This window comes from Danio rerio, chromosome 13 (assembly GCF_049306965.1).
Source record: "Danio rerio strain Tuebingen ecotype United States chromosome 13, GRCz12tu, whole genome shotgun sequence".
Classification (NCBI taxonomy): Eukaryota; Metazoa; Chordata; class Actinopteri; order Cypriniformes; family Danionidae; genus Danio; species Danio rerio.
In genome coordinates, this window is record NC_133188.1 from 31999201 (window position 1) to 32016031 (window position 16831).

At 37.2% G+C, this 16831-nt stretch overlaps 2 protein-coding genes across 5 annotated transcripts in view; both read left to right on the plus strand.

The window, feature by feature from the left end:
* The first annotated feature begins 228 nt into the window (after positions 1–228).
* Positions 229–3804, plus strand: borcs7 (BLOC-1 related complex subunit 7). The gene is given in 5 exon segments (NM_001039988.1): positions 229–368; positions 699–761; positions 2728–2771; positions 3182–3202; positions 3324–3804. Coding segments are annotated over 5 exon segments (312 nt in total). The 5' UTR covers positions 229–236; the 3' UTR covers positions 3376–3804.
* Positions 3805–5892: 2088 nt separating this feature from the next.
* cnnm2a (cyclin and CBS domain divalent metal cation transport mediator 2a) overlaps positions 5893–16831 on the plus strand; it is a 29191-nt gene continuing 18252 nt past the window's right edge. For 3 of the 4 annotated variants that reach the window (XR_012388552.1, XR_012388553.1, XM_068212847.2), the window contains exon 1: positions 5893–7532. Coding sequence is in view for 2 of the 4 variants with exons in the window: in XM_068212847.2 (XP_068068948.1) it covers positions 6083–7532 (1450 nt within the window). In the remaining 2 variants the exon portion in view is untranslated. The remainder of the gene's footprint in view (positions 7533–16831) is intronic. The other variant, NM_001144785.1, reaches the window with a different exon arrangement.

The window sequence follows — 16831 nt, forward strand, 5'->3', positions numbered from 1 at the left end:
CAGGCTTGAACCAGCGACCTTCTTGCTGAGGCAGCGCTAAAACATAATTGTAACAAGTTTCTCATTAGTTATATTACATTTTACTTTTACAAACTTCTAGTTAAATTTTACTGCAATTGTTCATATTCAATAGGATTTACAACACAAATGGCAGTTAAATGTGTCAGATACATAAAAATATCGTCACTCGAGTTCGCTTTTAAATTGTCCCTTGCCTGCTGCCATAGTAAACAGTAATGGCTTCCTCCGAAACGCAGCCCCGCTTCGGTCAATCTGTCAAAGGTTTATTGTCTGATAAAGTAACTTCTTGCAGTGGAGATGTGATCGCTTTAACTCGTCAAGTGTTAAAAGGATCCCGGAGCCAAGAAGTAAATATACGACACATTATCTGAAGTGATATTGTTTGGTTAAGGCGAGATGTTCGCCTGGCTGATGTTAACTGTTTCTTTCTCATAGCAATTAGCTTAATAGTCGAGACGAGCTTCATAACTTAATAAGAGGCTTAGACTTTTTTGAAAAAGCATAGACTTTAACTTAGATACTGGGATACTGAGCACTATATGACACTGGGCACTACGTGATGTCCAGAACAGCTGTCTCGAGGTTTTGAGACGACAAGGCGCATTAATACTGCATCAAGTGATGATTCAGTTGACAATATAAAAATAATGTTAACATTGAGCTCTTCTTCTTTATAGCTACTCAGTCAGGCAGCGAGAAATATGGTCATTCAGGAAGATGCCATTCTCCATTCCGAAGATGTAAGTGAAATAATTATATGTGTATATACAGGGGTTGGACAATAAAACTGAAACGTTTGGGTTTAGACCACAATAATTCATTAGTATGGTTTAGGACCTCCTTTTAAGCTTAGGAATGACAGATACAAGTCCTGTGCAGTGGCCAAAAGGATTTTGAGCCCTTCTCCTTTTAGAATAGTGGCCTGGCTCCACGTAATGCAGGAGGAGGAAAATGTTTCCTGACTCGCTCCACCCATACATTCCAAAGTGGCTCAATAATATTTAGTTCTAGTGACTGTGCAGGCCATGGAAAATGTTCAACTTCACTTTCATGTTCATCAAACCACTGTGTCTTCTGACTTGCTATGTGTATTGCTGCACTATTATCCTGATTCACGGCAATGTTTTTAGGATACAATGTTTGATTCAATGACGCACCCATCTAGCACAAGTTCTGGGCCAAGGGTATGCCATGGTATTGCAGCCCAAATCATCACTGATCCAGACCCATGCTTCACTCTGGGCATGCGACAGTCTGCGTGGTACACTTCTTTGGGGTTTCTCCACACTGTAACCCTCTGGGAAAGACAGCAAAGGTGGACTCATCAGAGAATAATACATGTTTTAAGCAAAACTGTGCTATTACTCTGCACATTCCTCCAGTATGAGCTGAGTGTGAAAGTTTCATTAGCATTCTATAAAAATTTGTCACCAGGCCGGTCGAATTTAGTCATAAAGCCTCCAACGTTAAATTGGCCAGTGTTTTAGTTTCATTGTCCAACTCTGGTGTGTGTGTGTGTGTGTGTGTGTGTGTGTGTGTGTGTGTGTGTGTGTGTGTGTGTGTGTGTGTGTGTGTGTGTACAGTGCGTCTAGAAAGTATTCATAGCACTTCACTTATTCCAAAATGGGTTAATTTATTTCCTCAAAATTCTACACACAAAACCCCATAATGAGAAAAAGCTGAAAAATCACGTGTACATAAGTATTCACAGCCTTTGCTCAATACTTTGTTGTTGCACTTTTGGCAGCAATTACAGCCTCAAGTCTTTTTGAAAATGATGCCACAAGCTTGGCACACCTGTCTTTGGGAATTTTTGACCATTCCTCTTTGCAGTACCTCTCAAGCTCTATCAGGTTGAATGGGAAGTGAGGGTGTACAGCCATTTTAACATCTCTCCAGAGATGTTCAATAGGATTTAGGTCTGGACTCTGGCTGGGCCACTCAAGGACATTCATCAAGATGTTGTGAAGCCACTCCATTGATATTTTGGCGATGTCCTTTGCGTCATCGTCTTGCTGGAAGATGAACCATCGCCCCAGTCTGAGGTCAAGAGCACACTGAAGCAGGTTTTCATTCAGGATGTCTCTGTCCATTGCTGCATTCATCTTTCCCTCTATCCTGACTAGTCTTCCAGTTTCTGCTGCTGAAAAACATCCCCACAGCATGATGCTGCCACCACCATGCCTCACTGTAGGGATAGTATTAGCCTGGTGATGAGCGGTGCCTGCTTTTCTCCAAACTTAACGCCTGGCATTCACTCCAAAGAGTTCAATTTTAGTCTCATCAGACCAGAGAATTCTGTTTCTTATGGGCTGAGAGTCCTTCAGATGCCATTTGGTAAATTCCAGGCAGGGAGTGGCTTCTTCTCTACCATAAAGTCCTGATTGATGGATTGCTGCACAGATGGTTGTCCTTCTGTAAGGTTCTATTTCCACAGAAGAACGCTGGAGCTCAGACAGAGTGACCATCAGGTTATTGATCACCTCCCTGACTAAGGCCCTTCTCCCCCGATCACTCAGCTTAGATTTTGAGGAAATAAATGAATTTAATCCATTTTGGAATAAAGTTGTAACATAAAAAAATGTGGACGTATCAGTTGCACTGTATATCAGTATTATTATTAATATAATTATATATTTAAAATGAATATATGTAGGCAACTAGTCGTAGTATGTTAAACTTCTCTAAATATTTTTATGCTTATAGAGTCTACGGAAAATGTCTATTATAACGACCCACTTGCAGTACCAGTGAGTATGCACCCCAAATATTATTTCAATTATTTGTACATATATTTTTAATCATTGGTATTTTGATTAAAATATATATTTAATCCAAAAGGGAAAACAAGTTTATTTTTTCCTTTTTTATTTTTCTTACCTTATTTCTCTTGTATTGGTCATAAATTGATTTTATGTAATTCTAATTTTCATGTAATTGTATTGTAATTTATGAACGTTTAAATGTTTTGTATTGGAAATCAAGACAAATTACTGAAGAAGAAGATATGTTTTTGGTGTGGAGATAATGTACTTGTTTATATTAACATCGTTTAAGGTTCTGGTCAACGGTTTAAAGACATGTCATTAAAATATAAATTGTGAAAATGTAAGAAATTAATTCATGTATTTTATTTTTTTGTTTTGCCTCTTAAATCCAGGCAAGAGGCCATTCAGAAGAAGTAAGTCTATTATAAGTAATATTCTCAATATGTTATTAGAACAAATAAACAATTATTATTATTATTATGTGTGAGTTGATCTAGACATTCAGCCACTCTTTATCTGTCATATCTTTCACAGTGTTGAACACTCGAAAAACCTGCAGGATCAACTGAGACACTTGATGAAATAATACTGCTCTTCTAATATACAAATGTAGCCTCCTATAATTTCTCTCTCTCTTTTTTTTTTTTTACTGTAAATCAGTTGCAGGTGATTACTCATTGCACACATTGAAAGACATTCCAACATCCTCCTTTTCTCTTGAAATGCATTAGATTTTCAAATGAAGGCTTTTCTGTTGGAGATTGTTTTCAGTATTAATATTCGAAATGATAGTCAAATTAACGTCCACCACTTCTGTTTGTTTGACTTGGTACATTTGCTTTTAGACTTTTAAATCAGGTTTACAAATTAGAAATTGTTAGTCTATTTATATCTTGTTTTATATGGTGTAATTGTTTTGCCAAACATACTTGAACATATTTGTATAAAATGTTACACAGCATTGTTTCAGCACATTTTGCTAAGCAGCTTTAATAAATGGATGTGGAAAGTTGGATGAAACAGGTCTTTTTTTTAAGTCCATCAAGGGGGTGAATGATAAAGTTCATCCCACATGCAGTATCAGCAGCTTCTCTGCAAGGGCGAGCAGATGGATGTCCTAGAGTGAGGCCTTGAGCATAACTTTTCACTTCAACAAGGTTTTGACTTTTGTCTGCAAGAATTTATTATTTTTTTATATGACGCAACAGTCAAAATATAACCATGAACATATTTAGTCTGTAATCAACAAATGAAGCGTTCACTATAGCTTTACTTTCATTCATTTTTATAAATCATGTTTTTTTCAATTGTGCATTAAAATGTTATTCAAAATAATTATATTAATAATAAGAAAAATTATATAAAAGTAATAAAAATTGAGTTATCTTTTTTTAAATTATCTCTTCTTTTTGGTTAAAATATTCTTAATACGTGAATTATAACATGTGCATTATATTGATATTCAAATCATTAAAAAATAAAATAATCAAAACAAAAAGAAAGAAGTAGAACATTTTGAGGAAAATTTTGTTTGTTTTGCAAGATCAAATATCAAACATCAATTCTAGGTGCTTTCTAAGTAGTCCTGCAGTTTGCACATCTGCCCATTCACACTCGCTGGATCACGGGAGACCTTGAATTGGAAAGAATGTTCTGTCCCTTCTTTAGTTCAACTTATCAGTACTCAAGGTCTAGAATAATGTAGTCTTGCAATCTGCCAAGCTTGTGTAACAGTGGATCTTGATTCAGAAATTACTATTGAGTTTTATTATTATTACAAAAGGAGTAATGCCTTATCTAATAGCTATTTTTCGTATCTTTGTTAAACTCAAATAATTATGCAATGTCCATAGCAGTGGCTCATAAAAACAATTAGTGCTTAAAATATGCTATTTTTGGTTGTACATTATGTTTGCATTTATGCGTGTTATTCATATGCATATGTGCGGGTATAATAAAGCAAAATAGAGCATGGTTGTTATAATTTAGTTCCCTTCAAATCTGCACATCTTGCACATTTTAGATTGGCCAGTTGACTGTGTCCATTACGTACAATTGGTATTGATTTTTTAAATAGCAGGATAACGAAGTAGTCAATTTGTGTTATGGGAAAGGTTTTGGCTCCCTCTGTAGGCAAAACAGCAGCCAAACACATTAATATATGCATAGAGAGAGAGCGCGAGAGAGAGAGAGAGAAAATAAATAGTCTAGGAGCACTGTTGAGACTACAATGAAGGACGCAAAAGAAGGCAATAGTTTGCGTTTGTGGTTTTCATTATTGCATTGTTTATATACATCCATTGGGGCGCAGGGGAGTTATCAGTGGAAATATTCGAGGTGCGAAAAGCATCACACATACACAAATAAATTATAAAACGAACTAAATGAACTAAATTGAATTATAAACCGCTTAATCCTATGTAATAATTAGCTATTTATAAAATAACAAATACAAAACAATTTAAGAATGCAGATTCAACTAAATGAAAGATTATCATACATAACAAATAAACAAAACAAACGAATATGAATAAGAAATTGCTTGTAAAAATAAATATATGTATTTGGACATTAATTAATATGAAACAATCTATTGTAACCTAACATGTTCTATTTTCCTAAAAATATCATTTCAAACTACGAGGGAATCGAGAAGTGGAAAGTGAATGAAAGTGAAAGAAGGCTTCACACGTGTTTGTTTATATGACAGAGACGCACGTGCGTTTATAAGCAATTAGAAAGCGAATAGTTTCACTCTTTGTCTTACTTTTTTTCTCATTTCCCCGTGCTTAACGTACCCTACTAAATCCGTCATTCAGTCTTTTTCTGTTTTCAGGCTTAACCCCAAAAATTCAATACGTTATTGCAATGCATTGGCCAGTAGTTTCAACAGTGACATACCGTTGGCCGCCAGTGACCACTCCCACCTTTTAGGTACCGCTGTTTTTATCAGCTGATTGGATTTAGGAACGCCCACTACCGCTTTCAGGCCCGATAGCACCGCCTCTCCTCCCACACTTCGCGCGATCTTATTGGATGCACCGGGGTTGAATTTACATATGCCATCGGATTGGTGAAAACGCACGTCCGTCATGAGACATCTGTACTCGCAGCAGTTCACATAGAGCGTGCTGGTGTGTGTCATCGTGGTGCAGAGAGGCAGCGATACGCGGTGAGTAATGCCGTCCTTGTTGCTCGATGTCAGGATGGTTCTAGAGAGGATGAAGGCGGACGCGGACTTCCTCTGACCGTGGCAGCTTACATTCATTGACTAAAGTCTGCCCACTGTCAACATGGCAGAGCAATGGACCGCAGTGCCCACTTCTAATATGGCGGCGCTAAACCGGGCTGGATCATTGACTGTTATATTCCTAATTGTCAGCAGTTGTCTGATCAAAAGCATTGATGGTAAAGACCCGTCAGAAGAGACTGTCATCATTGGCCTCCGCCTCGAAGACACCGACGAGGTGTCTTTTATGGACAGAGGCTTTTTGCGCGTCAGCGAGCGATCTCGTGTCAGATTAAGGGTCTATGGGCAAAACATCAACAACGAGACGTGGTCCAAACTCGCCTTCACGGAACACCGCAGCAACGCACCTGCGGAGAGCCTGAGCCCCGGAGACGCACCTGCCTCGCATCCCTGCGGCATCCGATCCTCCGATATCATCATCCTTCCCACCATGGAGGTAAACAGAAAGACTTCTGGGATTATCGAGCTCGAGGTGAAGCCTCTGCGCAAAACGGAAAAAAGTAAAACGTATTACCTGTGCACCGCCATCGGGACACCTGGCGCGCAGGACTCCTGGTCCGAACACACCTGGGTCTATCACGAAGGGCATGACACTAAAGTGATCGTGGTGGAGGAGAAAAAGTTCCTCCTGCCGTTCTGGCTGCAGGTGATTTTTATTGCCATGTTGTTGTGCTTGTCTGGGATGTTCAGCGGGCTGAATCTGGGTCTGATGGCGCTGGATCCCATGGAGCTCCGGATTGTGCAAAACTGCGGGACCGAGAAGGAGAAGCATTACGCGAAGGCGATCGAGCCTGTCCGAAGCCAAGGAAACTACCTGCTGTGCTCGTTGCTGCTGGGAAATGTCCTGGTCAACACTACTTTGACTATACTTCTCGATGACATCGCAGGGTCAGGGCTGATCGCTGTGGTGGTGTCCACTATAGGGATAGTGATATTTGGGGAGATCGTGCCTCAGGCCATCTGCTCCAGGCACGGACTCGCTGTAGGCGCGAATACAATATTCTTGACTAAATTTTTTATGATCCTCACTTTCCCAGCATCCTATCCGGTCAGCAAACTCCTGGACCACGTGCTGGGGCAGGAGATTGGAACTGTGTACAACAGGGAGAAGCTGCTGGAGATGCTGAGGGTGACCGATCCATATAATGACCTGGTCAAAGAGGAGCTCAACATCATCCAGGGCGCTCTGGAGCTCAGGACTAAAACCGTGGAGGATGTCATGACACCTCTGCGGGACTGCTTCATGATTTCTGGTGATGCCATACTGGACTTCGCCACCATGTCTGAGATCATGGAGAGTGGCTACACTCGGATACCTGTGTATGAGGGTGAGAGATGTCACATTGTGGACCTGCTGTTTGTCAAGGACTTGGCCTTTGTGGATCCAGATGACTGCACGCCTCTGAAAACCATCACCAAGTTCTACAGCCACCCTCTGCACTTTGTCTTCAACGATACAAAGCTGGATGCCATGCTGGAGGAGTTTAAAAAAGGTAAAGATGTGTACAACTGCACTGGCATTTTAAAGCTACACCTTTATTATTCAGGGGTCGCCACAGTGGATGAACCACTAACTTATCTTGCAAATATTTTAAGCAGCGGATGCCCTTCCAGCTGCAACCCATCACTGGGAAACACACATACAGTCTCATTCACACACATACACAATGGTCAATTTAATTTATTCAATTCACTTATAGCGCATTTCTATGGACTGTGGGGGAAACCGGAGCACCCGGAGGAAACCCATGCGAACGCGGGGAGAACATGCAAACTCCACACAGAAATGCCAACTGACCCAGCAGTGGCTTGAACCAGCAACCTTCTTTCTGTGAGGCGACAGCACTACCTACTGCACCACCGCGTCTCCAAATATATTCTTGTTACAAAAAGTATTTTGAGAATTTTTCACGAAAAAGGTTGTAGTTTTTTTATGTGGTTACTATGAAAACACTCTTGTAACTTTTAAAAAAACTTTTTATATAGTCGTATAGTCTTATTGTTTTTTAAAGGTGTGTCTTTAATTACTCACTGAATTACTTGCATGAACTAATTATGAACAATATTTGTGAAGCATCTATTAAACATGATCAAAACCCAAATTCATAATTGTTAACATTGATTAATGCAGTGGTTCCGAAACTTTTCAGCCCGCGACCCCTAAAATAATAATGCCATATATTTATAAATATGCAAACATTGCTCATCCAACATTAGGCCTATATAAACATGAGCTTATTGACAACACAAAAAATTGCAACTGTCTAACAACCATATAATTTTATAGTCATTTATTAATTTGTTTAATTTAATATTAACCATAAATAATAATATAAACTAATAATATTTACTAAAGAGACTTGTAGAAACAGTGTTTTCACCACAAGTCTATTCTTGGTTTATTTTTGTAGACCACCAAAACCTGGTAATAATAAATAACCTGGTGTTATAAAATCAATCTGCTGCAGCTGACGCTATTGCTGTGTTGTTAATCTAATGTAAACACACCGATCCTATAAAATAATTAAAATGCTTTTCATTTGCATGTTGTTGTTTTTACTTTTAAAAACAACTATTTTTCAATTTCCGTTGGTTATGGATAAAATATGTTAATTCTAAAAGTTTAATAAAATTTAGTTGACTTTTGGAAATCACCAAGCATTGTCATTGTCCCGCAACGGGAATCACTGTAAATGTTCATGACCTAGCAATGAGCAACTTTATTTTCATTAATGTAATAAATGTATTGTTCATTTTGTTATTGTTAGTAAATAAATTAATTAATATAACCTCATTGTATAGTGTTACCATTTAATTAAACCATGGATTTAATTAATGAGTTAGTTTAACAATGGTAACCATAAATCCTGCATTTTTCTATAATGACCATAATTTAATCATGGTATTAATGTTGAAACCTTTTAAGCACAAATTGTTATCAAGGCAAAAAAAAAAAAAAAAAAAAACGCACTTGTATAACAATAAAACCATGGTTTCACAGAAAAAAGTATCAACAACCTTTTTTCACTTTATATAGCAATGGTCTCAAACTCAATTCCTGGAGGGCCACAGCTATGCATAGTTTACCTCCAACCACCTGCAACTCACATCTGCTTAATAGTCTAGTAGTAATGAACACCTTGATTAGTTGGATCAGCTGTGTTTGATTAGGGTTTGAGCAAAACTGCAGAGCTGCGGCCCTCCAGGAATTGAGTTTGAGACCTATGCTGTATAGTTTTTGTTTTGTGTTTATGTAGTGTTTGTTTTGTTTCAACTCACTTTTTGCCATGAAGATACATCACAGCATGGCAGAAGTAAAATTTTAAAAAACATCAAAAACCATTATATGCTCAGCATTTTATAATATATTATAGTGTTCTGTGGCTTGGCGAGGCAGTGGCGCAGTAGGTAGTGCTGTCGCCTCACAGCAAGATGGTAAGATGGCGGTTCATTCCGCTGTGGCGACCCCGGATTAATAAAGATACTAAGCCGACAAGAAAATGAATGAATGAATGAATGAATAGTCTGAGGCTTTGTAAAGTTTTTAAAAGTGTTTTAAAGTAGCTAAGTACGAACAAGTAAGCATCATTGTTGCTTTTATGTAAAGATGCTGCCTGTTGATGATATGATCGGTTCTTTCTGTGGTGTGCGATTCAATGAATACATTTTAAGAGGAACTCAAACCTGTCTTCAACATAGATCTGTGGAGCAGAGTTCACACATAGGCCATATCCTCTACGTACATAGTTTTACGTTAGGGCTGTATGATATTGGGAAAATCTGCCTTTGCGATATTTCATTTTTCTGCGATATTTATTGCAATAGGAATACAGTTTCACCAGATGGCTTGAATAGCTATATTTGGAAAGAAATCATTCGTTGGGATTGATTTGGGGTGATTTTTTAAGGTGTTTTGCTTTAAAATAAATAAATTGTGAGCAAAAATAATAAAATAAATAGTGCTTAACAGTTTTCCGGAGAGTCAAATGGTATTCTGGTATAGAAATTAAATAGTAATATAAAATGTAAAATAACACTGTATAATCGTCGTTGTATTAATTCAGTAAAATAATTACTCATTAAAGTTACAAATGTACTTTTTTGTGCACGAATGCTTTAAAGGGCATCTATGATAAAAATCATCTTTTGAAAGCTGTTTGGACAAAAATTTTGTGCATGTATAGTGTGTCCACAGCCATATTGGGGTGATATAAAGACAATAAGTCTCTCTTTTTTTATGTTAAAATAGCATCCAAATGCCTCCCATTTTGAGGCCCACCACAACATGACATAGGACTGCGGTTTCCCCACCCACTGAATTAATTGAAAGCCACGTATATATCTCTGTAGTAATGCGCATAATCAAATCTACAAGACAGGACTTGCGCAAAGCAACTGGGATTAAAAGATCTGTTCAGCTCTCTGTGATCATCAATCATCATCAAATGGGGTCAAGTATGACTTTTACAAGTTTAAAATGTTTTTAAAACAGTGCATGTTTGTAATGAATTACAGCGATTTTACCATATTTACTGTATCACCAGCCGCATGTCAGTACAATTATAAAAAAGACGCTTCAATTCCCATCTGTGGATGTTAAATCAGGTTTATTTTGTACATTACGTAACAGATGTCCATACAGCAGTGGATATTAACGTGTATCCTGTCACATTTGCCATGCAAAAACAGTGCAGAGTTAAACGTGTGCGCTGTGTGTGCTTTGTAACAAGATTGTGTGTGACTCATCGTTGCAAAAAGGCTTGAATTAACTCCACAACAAATACATCAAATAATCATTGGGAGAGTTCTAACTGTAGTGTTTCTTACAAACATTACAAGAGATCTGCTTCTTTCATGTCTGTCACTGTGCTGTCTCTGACATGCACGTGGGAACATTAAAGGCACAGGCCACAAAAACAGCTCCATTGTGTTCAAAGTACAAATTTCCAATGCTCTAAAAGGTATAATAAATAATCTGATGGGTGTTTTGAGCTGAAAATTTACATTCCTGTGACACAAACTTATCTTAAGTCTTGAAAAGGGGTAAAATAGGTGCCCTTTAAAATGCATTCAAATGATAAACTTTCACTCTGTTATGGTTATACTTTGCTGTGACTCCATAAAAAAATTCATGCATTCTCAACTGTTTTGCTGATCACCTATAAACCGTCAACATTGCATATCCAGTGACGTGACTATTGCGGACACACACATTGCAGTATTGATGCTGAAACGATATATATTGTGCAACCCGAATTGACATCTAACCTAAGCGTTTACTTCATAACATCACATCCTGTAAAGCTGTTTTATGATTGCTCTTTAGAGAACCATTCCTTCCCACTGAGTAATCACAGTAGATTATAAGATTCTCTCACTTCTCTGCGTAATCAAAACATGATGTCTAAAGCACTGAATTATTTTCTGACGTAAATTTCAAACGGCGACATTAGTGGGTCAGGATATGCCATTACGATCATTAGAAGAATGCGTCTACATTTTGGTCATACTACATAGTTTCATTTTTTGGTGGTCTGGTCATATATTGGTGTAATTTTAAAACATGCTATCATTCAGTTCTGGATGCAGGCCGTATTTTGACTGTGACCCGACATTCCACAAATTGTGGCTCGACAGGAAATGGACTTAAACAGATTTGGGCAACAATTGAGGTATGTGTAGTACAGTGCGGAGCTGGAGTCCATCAACAAAGCCTGTCTTAGAAGCCCCCCACATCTCCCATGTAAAGGACTTCATATCACCCACATAAGCTTTTCTCTCTGTGTCCTTGTTGAGACTCGGCATACCTTTCAAAAGCGTGTTTAGTCAACAGAAAAAGTAGTGATGTCCTGTTATGGTGAAAGCAGGCTGTCACCTGATATGTCAGAGGGCAACCATTAATGGTCTGTTTCTAGATCCTTAATCTAGGCTTCTCTCATGCGTATGGATCATTTGTTAAATATTTTAGTTTGTAAAGTCCATTCTACTTATGATCGTTGAAGCATTTTGTACTTCAGTGCATCTTTTTGCTTAAATTATTATTATTGTTTATTTTCCCATTGCGGTTTGTTATGTAAACAGGTTTGATTGTGGATTTTTAACTCCTTGGCTTCTGTAGTCTTATAAAATGACTCCTCTTGGAAATGAGAGGTATTTGCGTTCAAAATGTTGTGGGGATGGAATGTGTAATCCTGTAAGCAGGGTTAGGAATTCACAGGGTTAATTGATGTTTATGTTGACAAAACAAGGCGCATTTGGCAGATTTAAACATAAATCGTGTTATAAACAAGATGAAACCACTTGTTGCCAGTAACAGCGCGTTAAGGATTTATGTATTGTTGTTACACTTACAACTGAGAAGTAAACTGATACTGGACAATGTTGCATGGCAGGAAATGGTCAGGGTATAAATAAATCTATTAATCTAAACATTTAATATTTAATATATTTAATATTTATTGCTAGTAAATTTACACAACTTGACAAAAGTCGTGTCGCCTATTCAAGTTTTAGAAACAACAAGTAATAGTTTGACTTCTAGTTGATCATTTGACATCAGAAGTGGCTAATATGAAAGACAAAGACCTCGAGATTACACTTATTTTAACAAAATAAAATATGATCATGCCTCCATTTTTATTTATTTAATTAGGACAGTAAGGTCTGACTTTGCTTATACAAAAGTCTTGTCACTTAACAGAAATAATGTAAAGTATAGAATATAAAGTCATGGTGCGGTTGGAAAAGAATTTAGATTGTGTATGAGTCCTATAAGCTTTGATGACTTCATCAATGCATCTCTGCAATGACGTGCATAACTTATTAATAAAGTCATCTGGAATGGCAAAGAAAGCGATCTTGCAGGACTCCTAGAGTTTATTAAGATTCTTTGGTTTCATCATCAATGCCTCCTCCATCTTACCCCAGACATGCTCAATAATGTTCATGTCTGGTGACTGGGCTGGCCAATCTTGAAGCACCTTGACCTTCTTTGCTTTCAGTATCTTTGATCTGGAGGCTGAAGTATGAGAAGGAGCTCTATCCTGCTGAAGAATGTGCCCTCTTCTGTGGTTTGTAATGTAATGGGCAGCACAAATGTCTTAATACCTCAGGCTGTTGATGTTGTCATCCACTCTGCAGATCTCTCGCACGCCTCCATACTGAATGTAACCCCAAACCATGATTTTTTTTTTCAACAAACTTGACTGATTTCTGTGAGAATCTTGCGTCAATGTGGGTTCCAATAGGTCCTCTGCAGTATTTGTGGAGATTGAGATGCAGTTTAACAGATGATTTATTAGAAAAGTCTTCTGCCACTTTTCCAAATGATCAACTAGAAGTCAAGTTATTAATTGTTGCTCTTAAAACTGGGAATCGATGACAAAACTTTTGTTAGGTTGTCCAAAAAAGTGTCTACTATAAAGAAGTAATGGGGCTATTGGGTTAAAAATTGTCTCTTAAATTTAATAAAAATAAAACAATTTGGGTTTGCCCATATTTGACCCAACATTGGCTTAAAGCAACCCAGCATAACCTTTTTATAAATAAGGTTTTCTGGGGAGTCTAACCATATTAAAGTACAGAAATTGAACAATCAGATGTAAAATAACATGGTAAAATAACATTTATTAAGTTGGACAAAATATATAAACAAATAAATGTAATTCTTTTTAACTTAAGCGGAAAAATTATATAAAATACAACAGTTTTTAATTTTTGTACTAAAATATGCTGTCTATGCCACTGAAAATGATGTTTAGATGAATAAGCCATTTCAAAAATGAGAGTTGTTCACATAAAAAGGATGTCTTTATTTATCTAGCTAGTCAAAGAAAGTGGTTTCGTTACAAGCTGTCCACACATTTGCAATAAAAAAGTTCATTGATACATGGAAATTCTTACATGTATAGCCCCTGAAGTATGATAAGACCACCATACCAACATGGTTTTGTGATATGAATAGGTAAGCATTAGATTGAAGTAACTGTGCATGCGCTGTTATATAGTTTCTGATGTTGTAAGTCATAGGCCTGTCACAGGGGCAGAAGCACGAGGGGGGGTAAATTTATTAACTGAAATTTCCATTTTCCCGCGTGAAATATTCTCAAGACTATTCCTTGAGAACCTACAGTCGTTTTACTTTCATATCTATTTTTAAAAAAGGCCAGCTTTCTTGATAAGTGCTTGTGATATTTGAAAGATGTTCCAGTGAAGCATCACAGACGTGCCACCCACAGTCCCACCGACTATTTATAGGGAAATTCCATTATGGAAAATATCGAAGGAAAAAGCTCATTCCATAAATAAGGTGGGAATGTACAAAATGTGTCTTTGTGTGCTGTCTAGAAACCATGTGTTCATTTGGAGTCTTCAAGTTCTGTCCACAAAGTTGTATCGGTCCATCTTGGGGTGTTTTATGCTTGGAATGTTTTATGATGGACAGTCTTGTCACAGGCATAGAAAGGAAGTGTGTTATTCTCACACGCCAGAGGTCATGTGAACTGTGGGAGAATCGGATGCTACATGACTACATGTATACACTGCAGTTTAAAGAACATAATGCAGCATGAATTTGTAAAATTGGCTTTTAATGTATTATTTGTTGTTTGTTACCAATGTTTGAACAGTTTGTAATGAAGTTTTTTAAAAACTTCTAGTAGGCTTGGGTGGTAATATGGTATACCGCAGGATCTAAATATAGCAGCTGTATCAGTTTCAATACCATTATACGTCATAAGAAACAATGCACTTACTTAAGAGACAAGGATTAAATATTAAATATAAATTATTTAATGCCTAAAAATGCTTATGCGTGGTTGTCATCATCGTGAAGGAGAAAGACAGAGGTGGCCAAACATGGTGTCACGCACCAAGTGACTTGCTCTTAAAAAAAGAACACAACTTCTGGAGTTTGTCAGTATTTCAGGCTTCTAACTGAACGAGAAGTGAGAGGCAGTAAATATGGATGAGGCAATATGCGAATTGTGCAACAAAAAGGTGACCGCAAAAGATAGAAATGCCTCGAACGTTAGGTCAAATGCATATTCAGTTTCTGGATGGTTTAGGCATAAACGAACAGTTTGGTGAGACTGTCTGAGCCCTACATCATAATTTTTTATTGTGCATGATAATATCTTATACCAAGGTAAAATAGGGAGGAGGGTTAACATTATCAAAAATTGGATACCGCCCTAGCCTACTTCCTAGCTTGTCTATGTCTGGGCTTTTTTTTGTAAAGGACTTTTGGCGGGATAATCAAAGGAACAAAAATTTGTCAGAAATGCAAATAATTGGGATTAATTTAAAGACAAAAACAGGGTCATTTTAATCACGTCTTTATTTCTGTCAATATGATGCTGAGAAATTATAGAGTTTGTACAAACACTCTAAAATCTAAAATGCTGAGTTGTCGTAACCTAAAATAGGGTCAAACATGGACAAACTCCTTGTTGGGTTACATCAAAGACTATAAAATACACAAGACATGTCACTCGTTTAGTTTTGAATGGGGAAAAGTGTAATGGTCAGCATGGCGAATGAAGGCCCTCCTTCTAGTACAGGAGCCAATCAGTTATCGCTATAGATGGATGATTCTCCAGGGTAGGAGCTCGAATGAGACGTGAGTTTCTGCTGATTTTTTTTTTTGTGATTACAATGTTTAGAAATTAAACTAAACAGATAGTTGTTAAGAACTTATTGCTGATTGCCAATATGAAATTTAGTTTTAAGCTTGGCAAAAATTTTGGAGATTTTGATGTTTTCCCAATCAGTAAGAACGCCCGAGTATACTGCTAGAGAGGCGTTTCAAAGATGGCTGCTGAGTACAATGACTTGCCTTAAAGGACTTTGGTTACAACAACCCAGCATTTTTTAGAGTGTATCCATATCATTTTGAGCACATATTTAAATATTCATCTAAATGCTGCTCTCAGCATTGTGAAGGGCATTTAGGTGTTGATTAATTATTTAGACATTCTTTTTTCCCCAAGAGAGTCCTGTATGTTCTTTCAGACAGTCAATCACATTCAGGTTTTTTTTTTGTGTGTGTATGTTATGTGTACGGTACGTGTAAGCTCTGATTTCTCTAAAAATCAGTGATCTTCACTGCCTGATAGACATATGATATAAAGTGGGTCTTAGACCAGACAAGAAACACTGCATTAAATTCCATTTCCCCATCATGTCTTTAAAATAGGGAAATATAGTTTGCCAAAGTATATTCAATAGTTTCTGCGCTCGCCTGCTGATCCTGACATGATCTTTCATCTCTTTTATGCTTTAACAACTAAATGAATGCTGAAGTCTATTTCACTGAATGTATTGAAATTACATTACTACATCAATGCTGTAAAAAGAACCCTGTGAAATTGAAAATGGTCATATTAAGCTTTCACCGGAAGTTTATGATTGGCTGAAAATGGCCAATTAGAAAGGCTTTTGAATTATAAAGGCCCCAATAAACTGATCATCAAAATAGACAGTATTTATAATGTTTCCAAAGGGTTCTGATTCAATTTTTAAATGGCACAACTATTTTCAACATTAAAGTCCATATGAAAACAATTTCACTCACCATCCTTCAGCCTAGTCCCTGATTTATCAGGTGTTTCAACAGTGGATAAACAACTTACAATGTTTATTTTGGTAGCGCACATTGTAAATCTTTAGGCAAATAATTAACCAGTGCAAATAAATCCACTGAAAAAAAAAAAGTTTTGGTAATTTTCAGTCTGACCTTTCTCTTCTGTGTTTGTAGTGGGGGTCATCAGTTTGACAACTTCAGCCATAATAT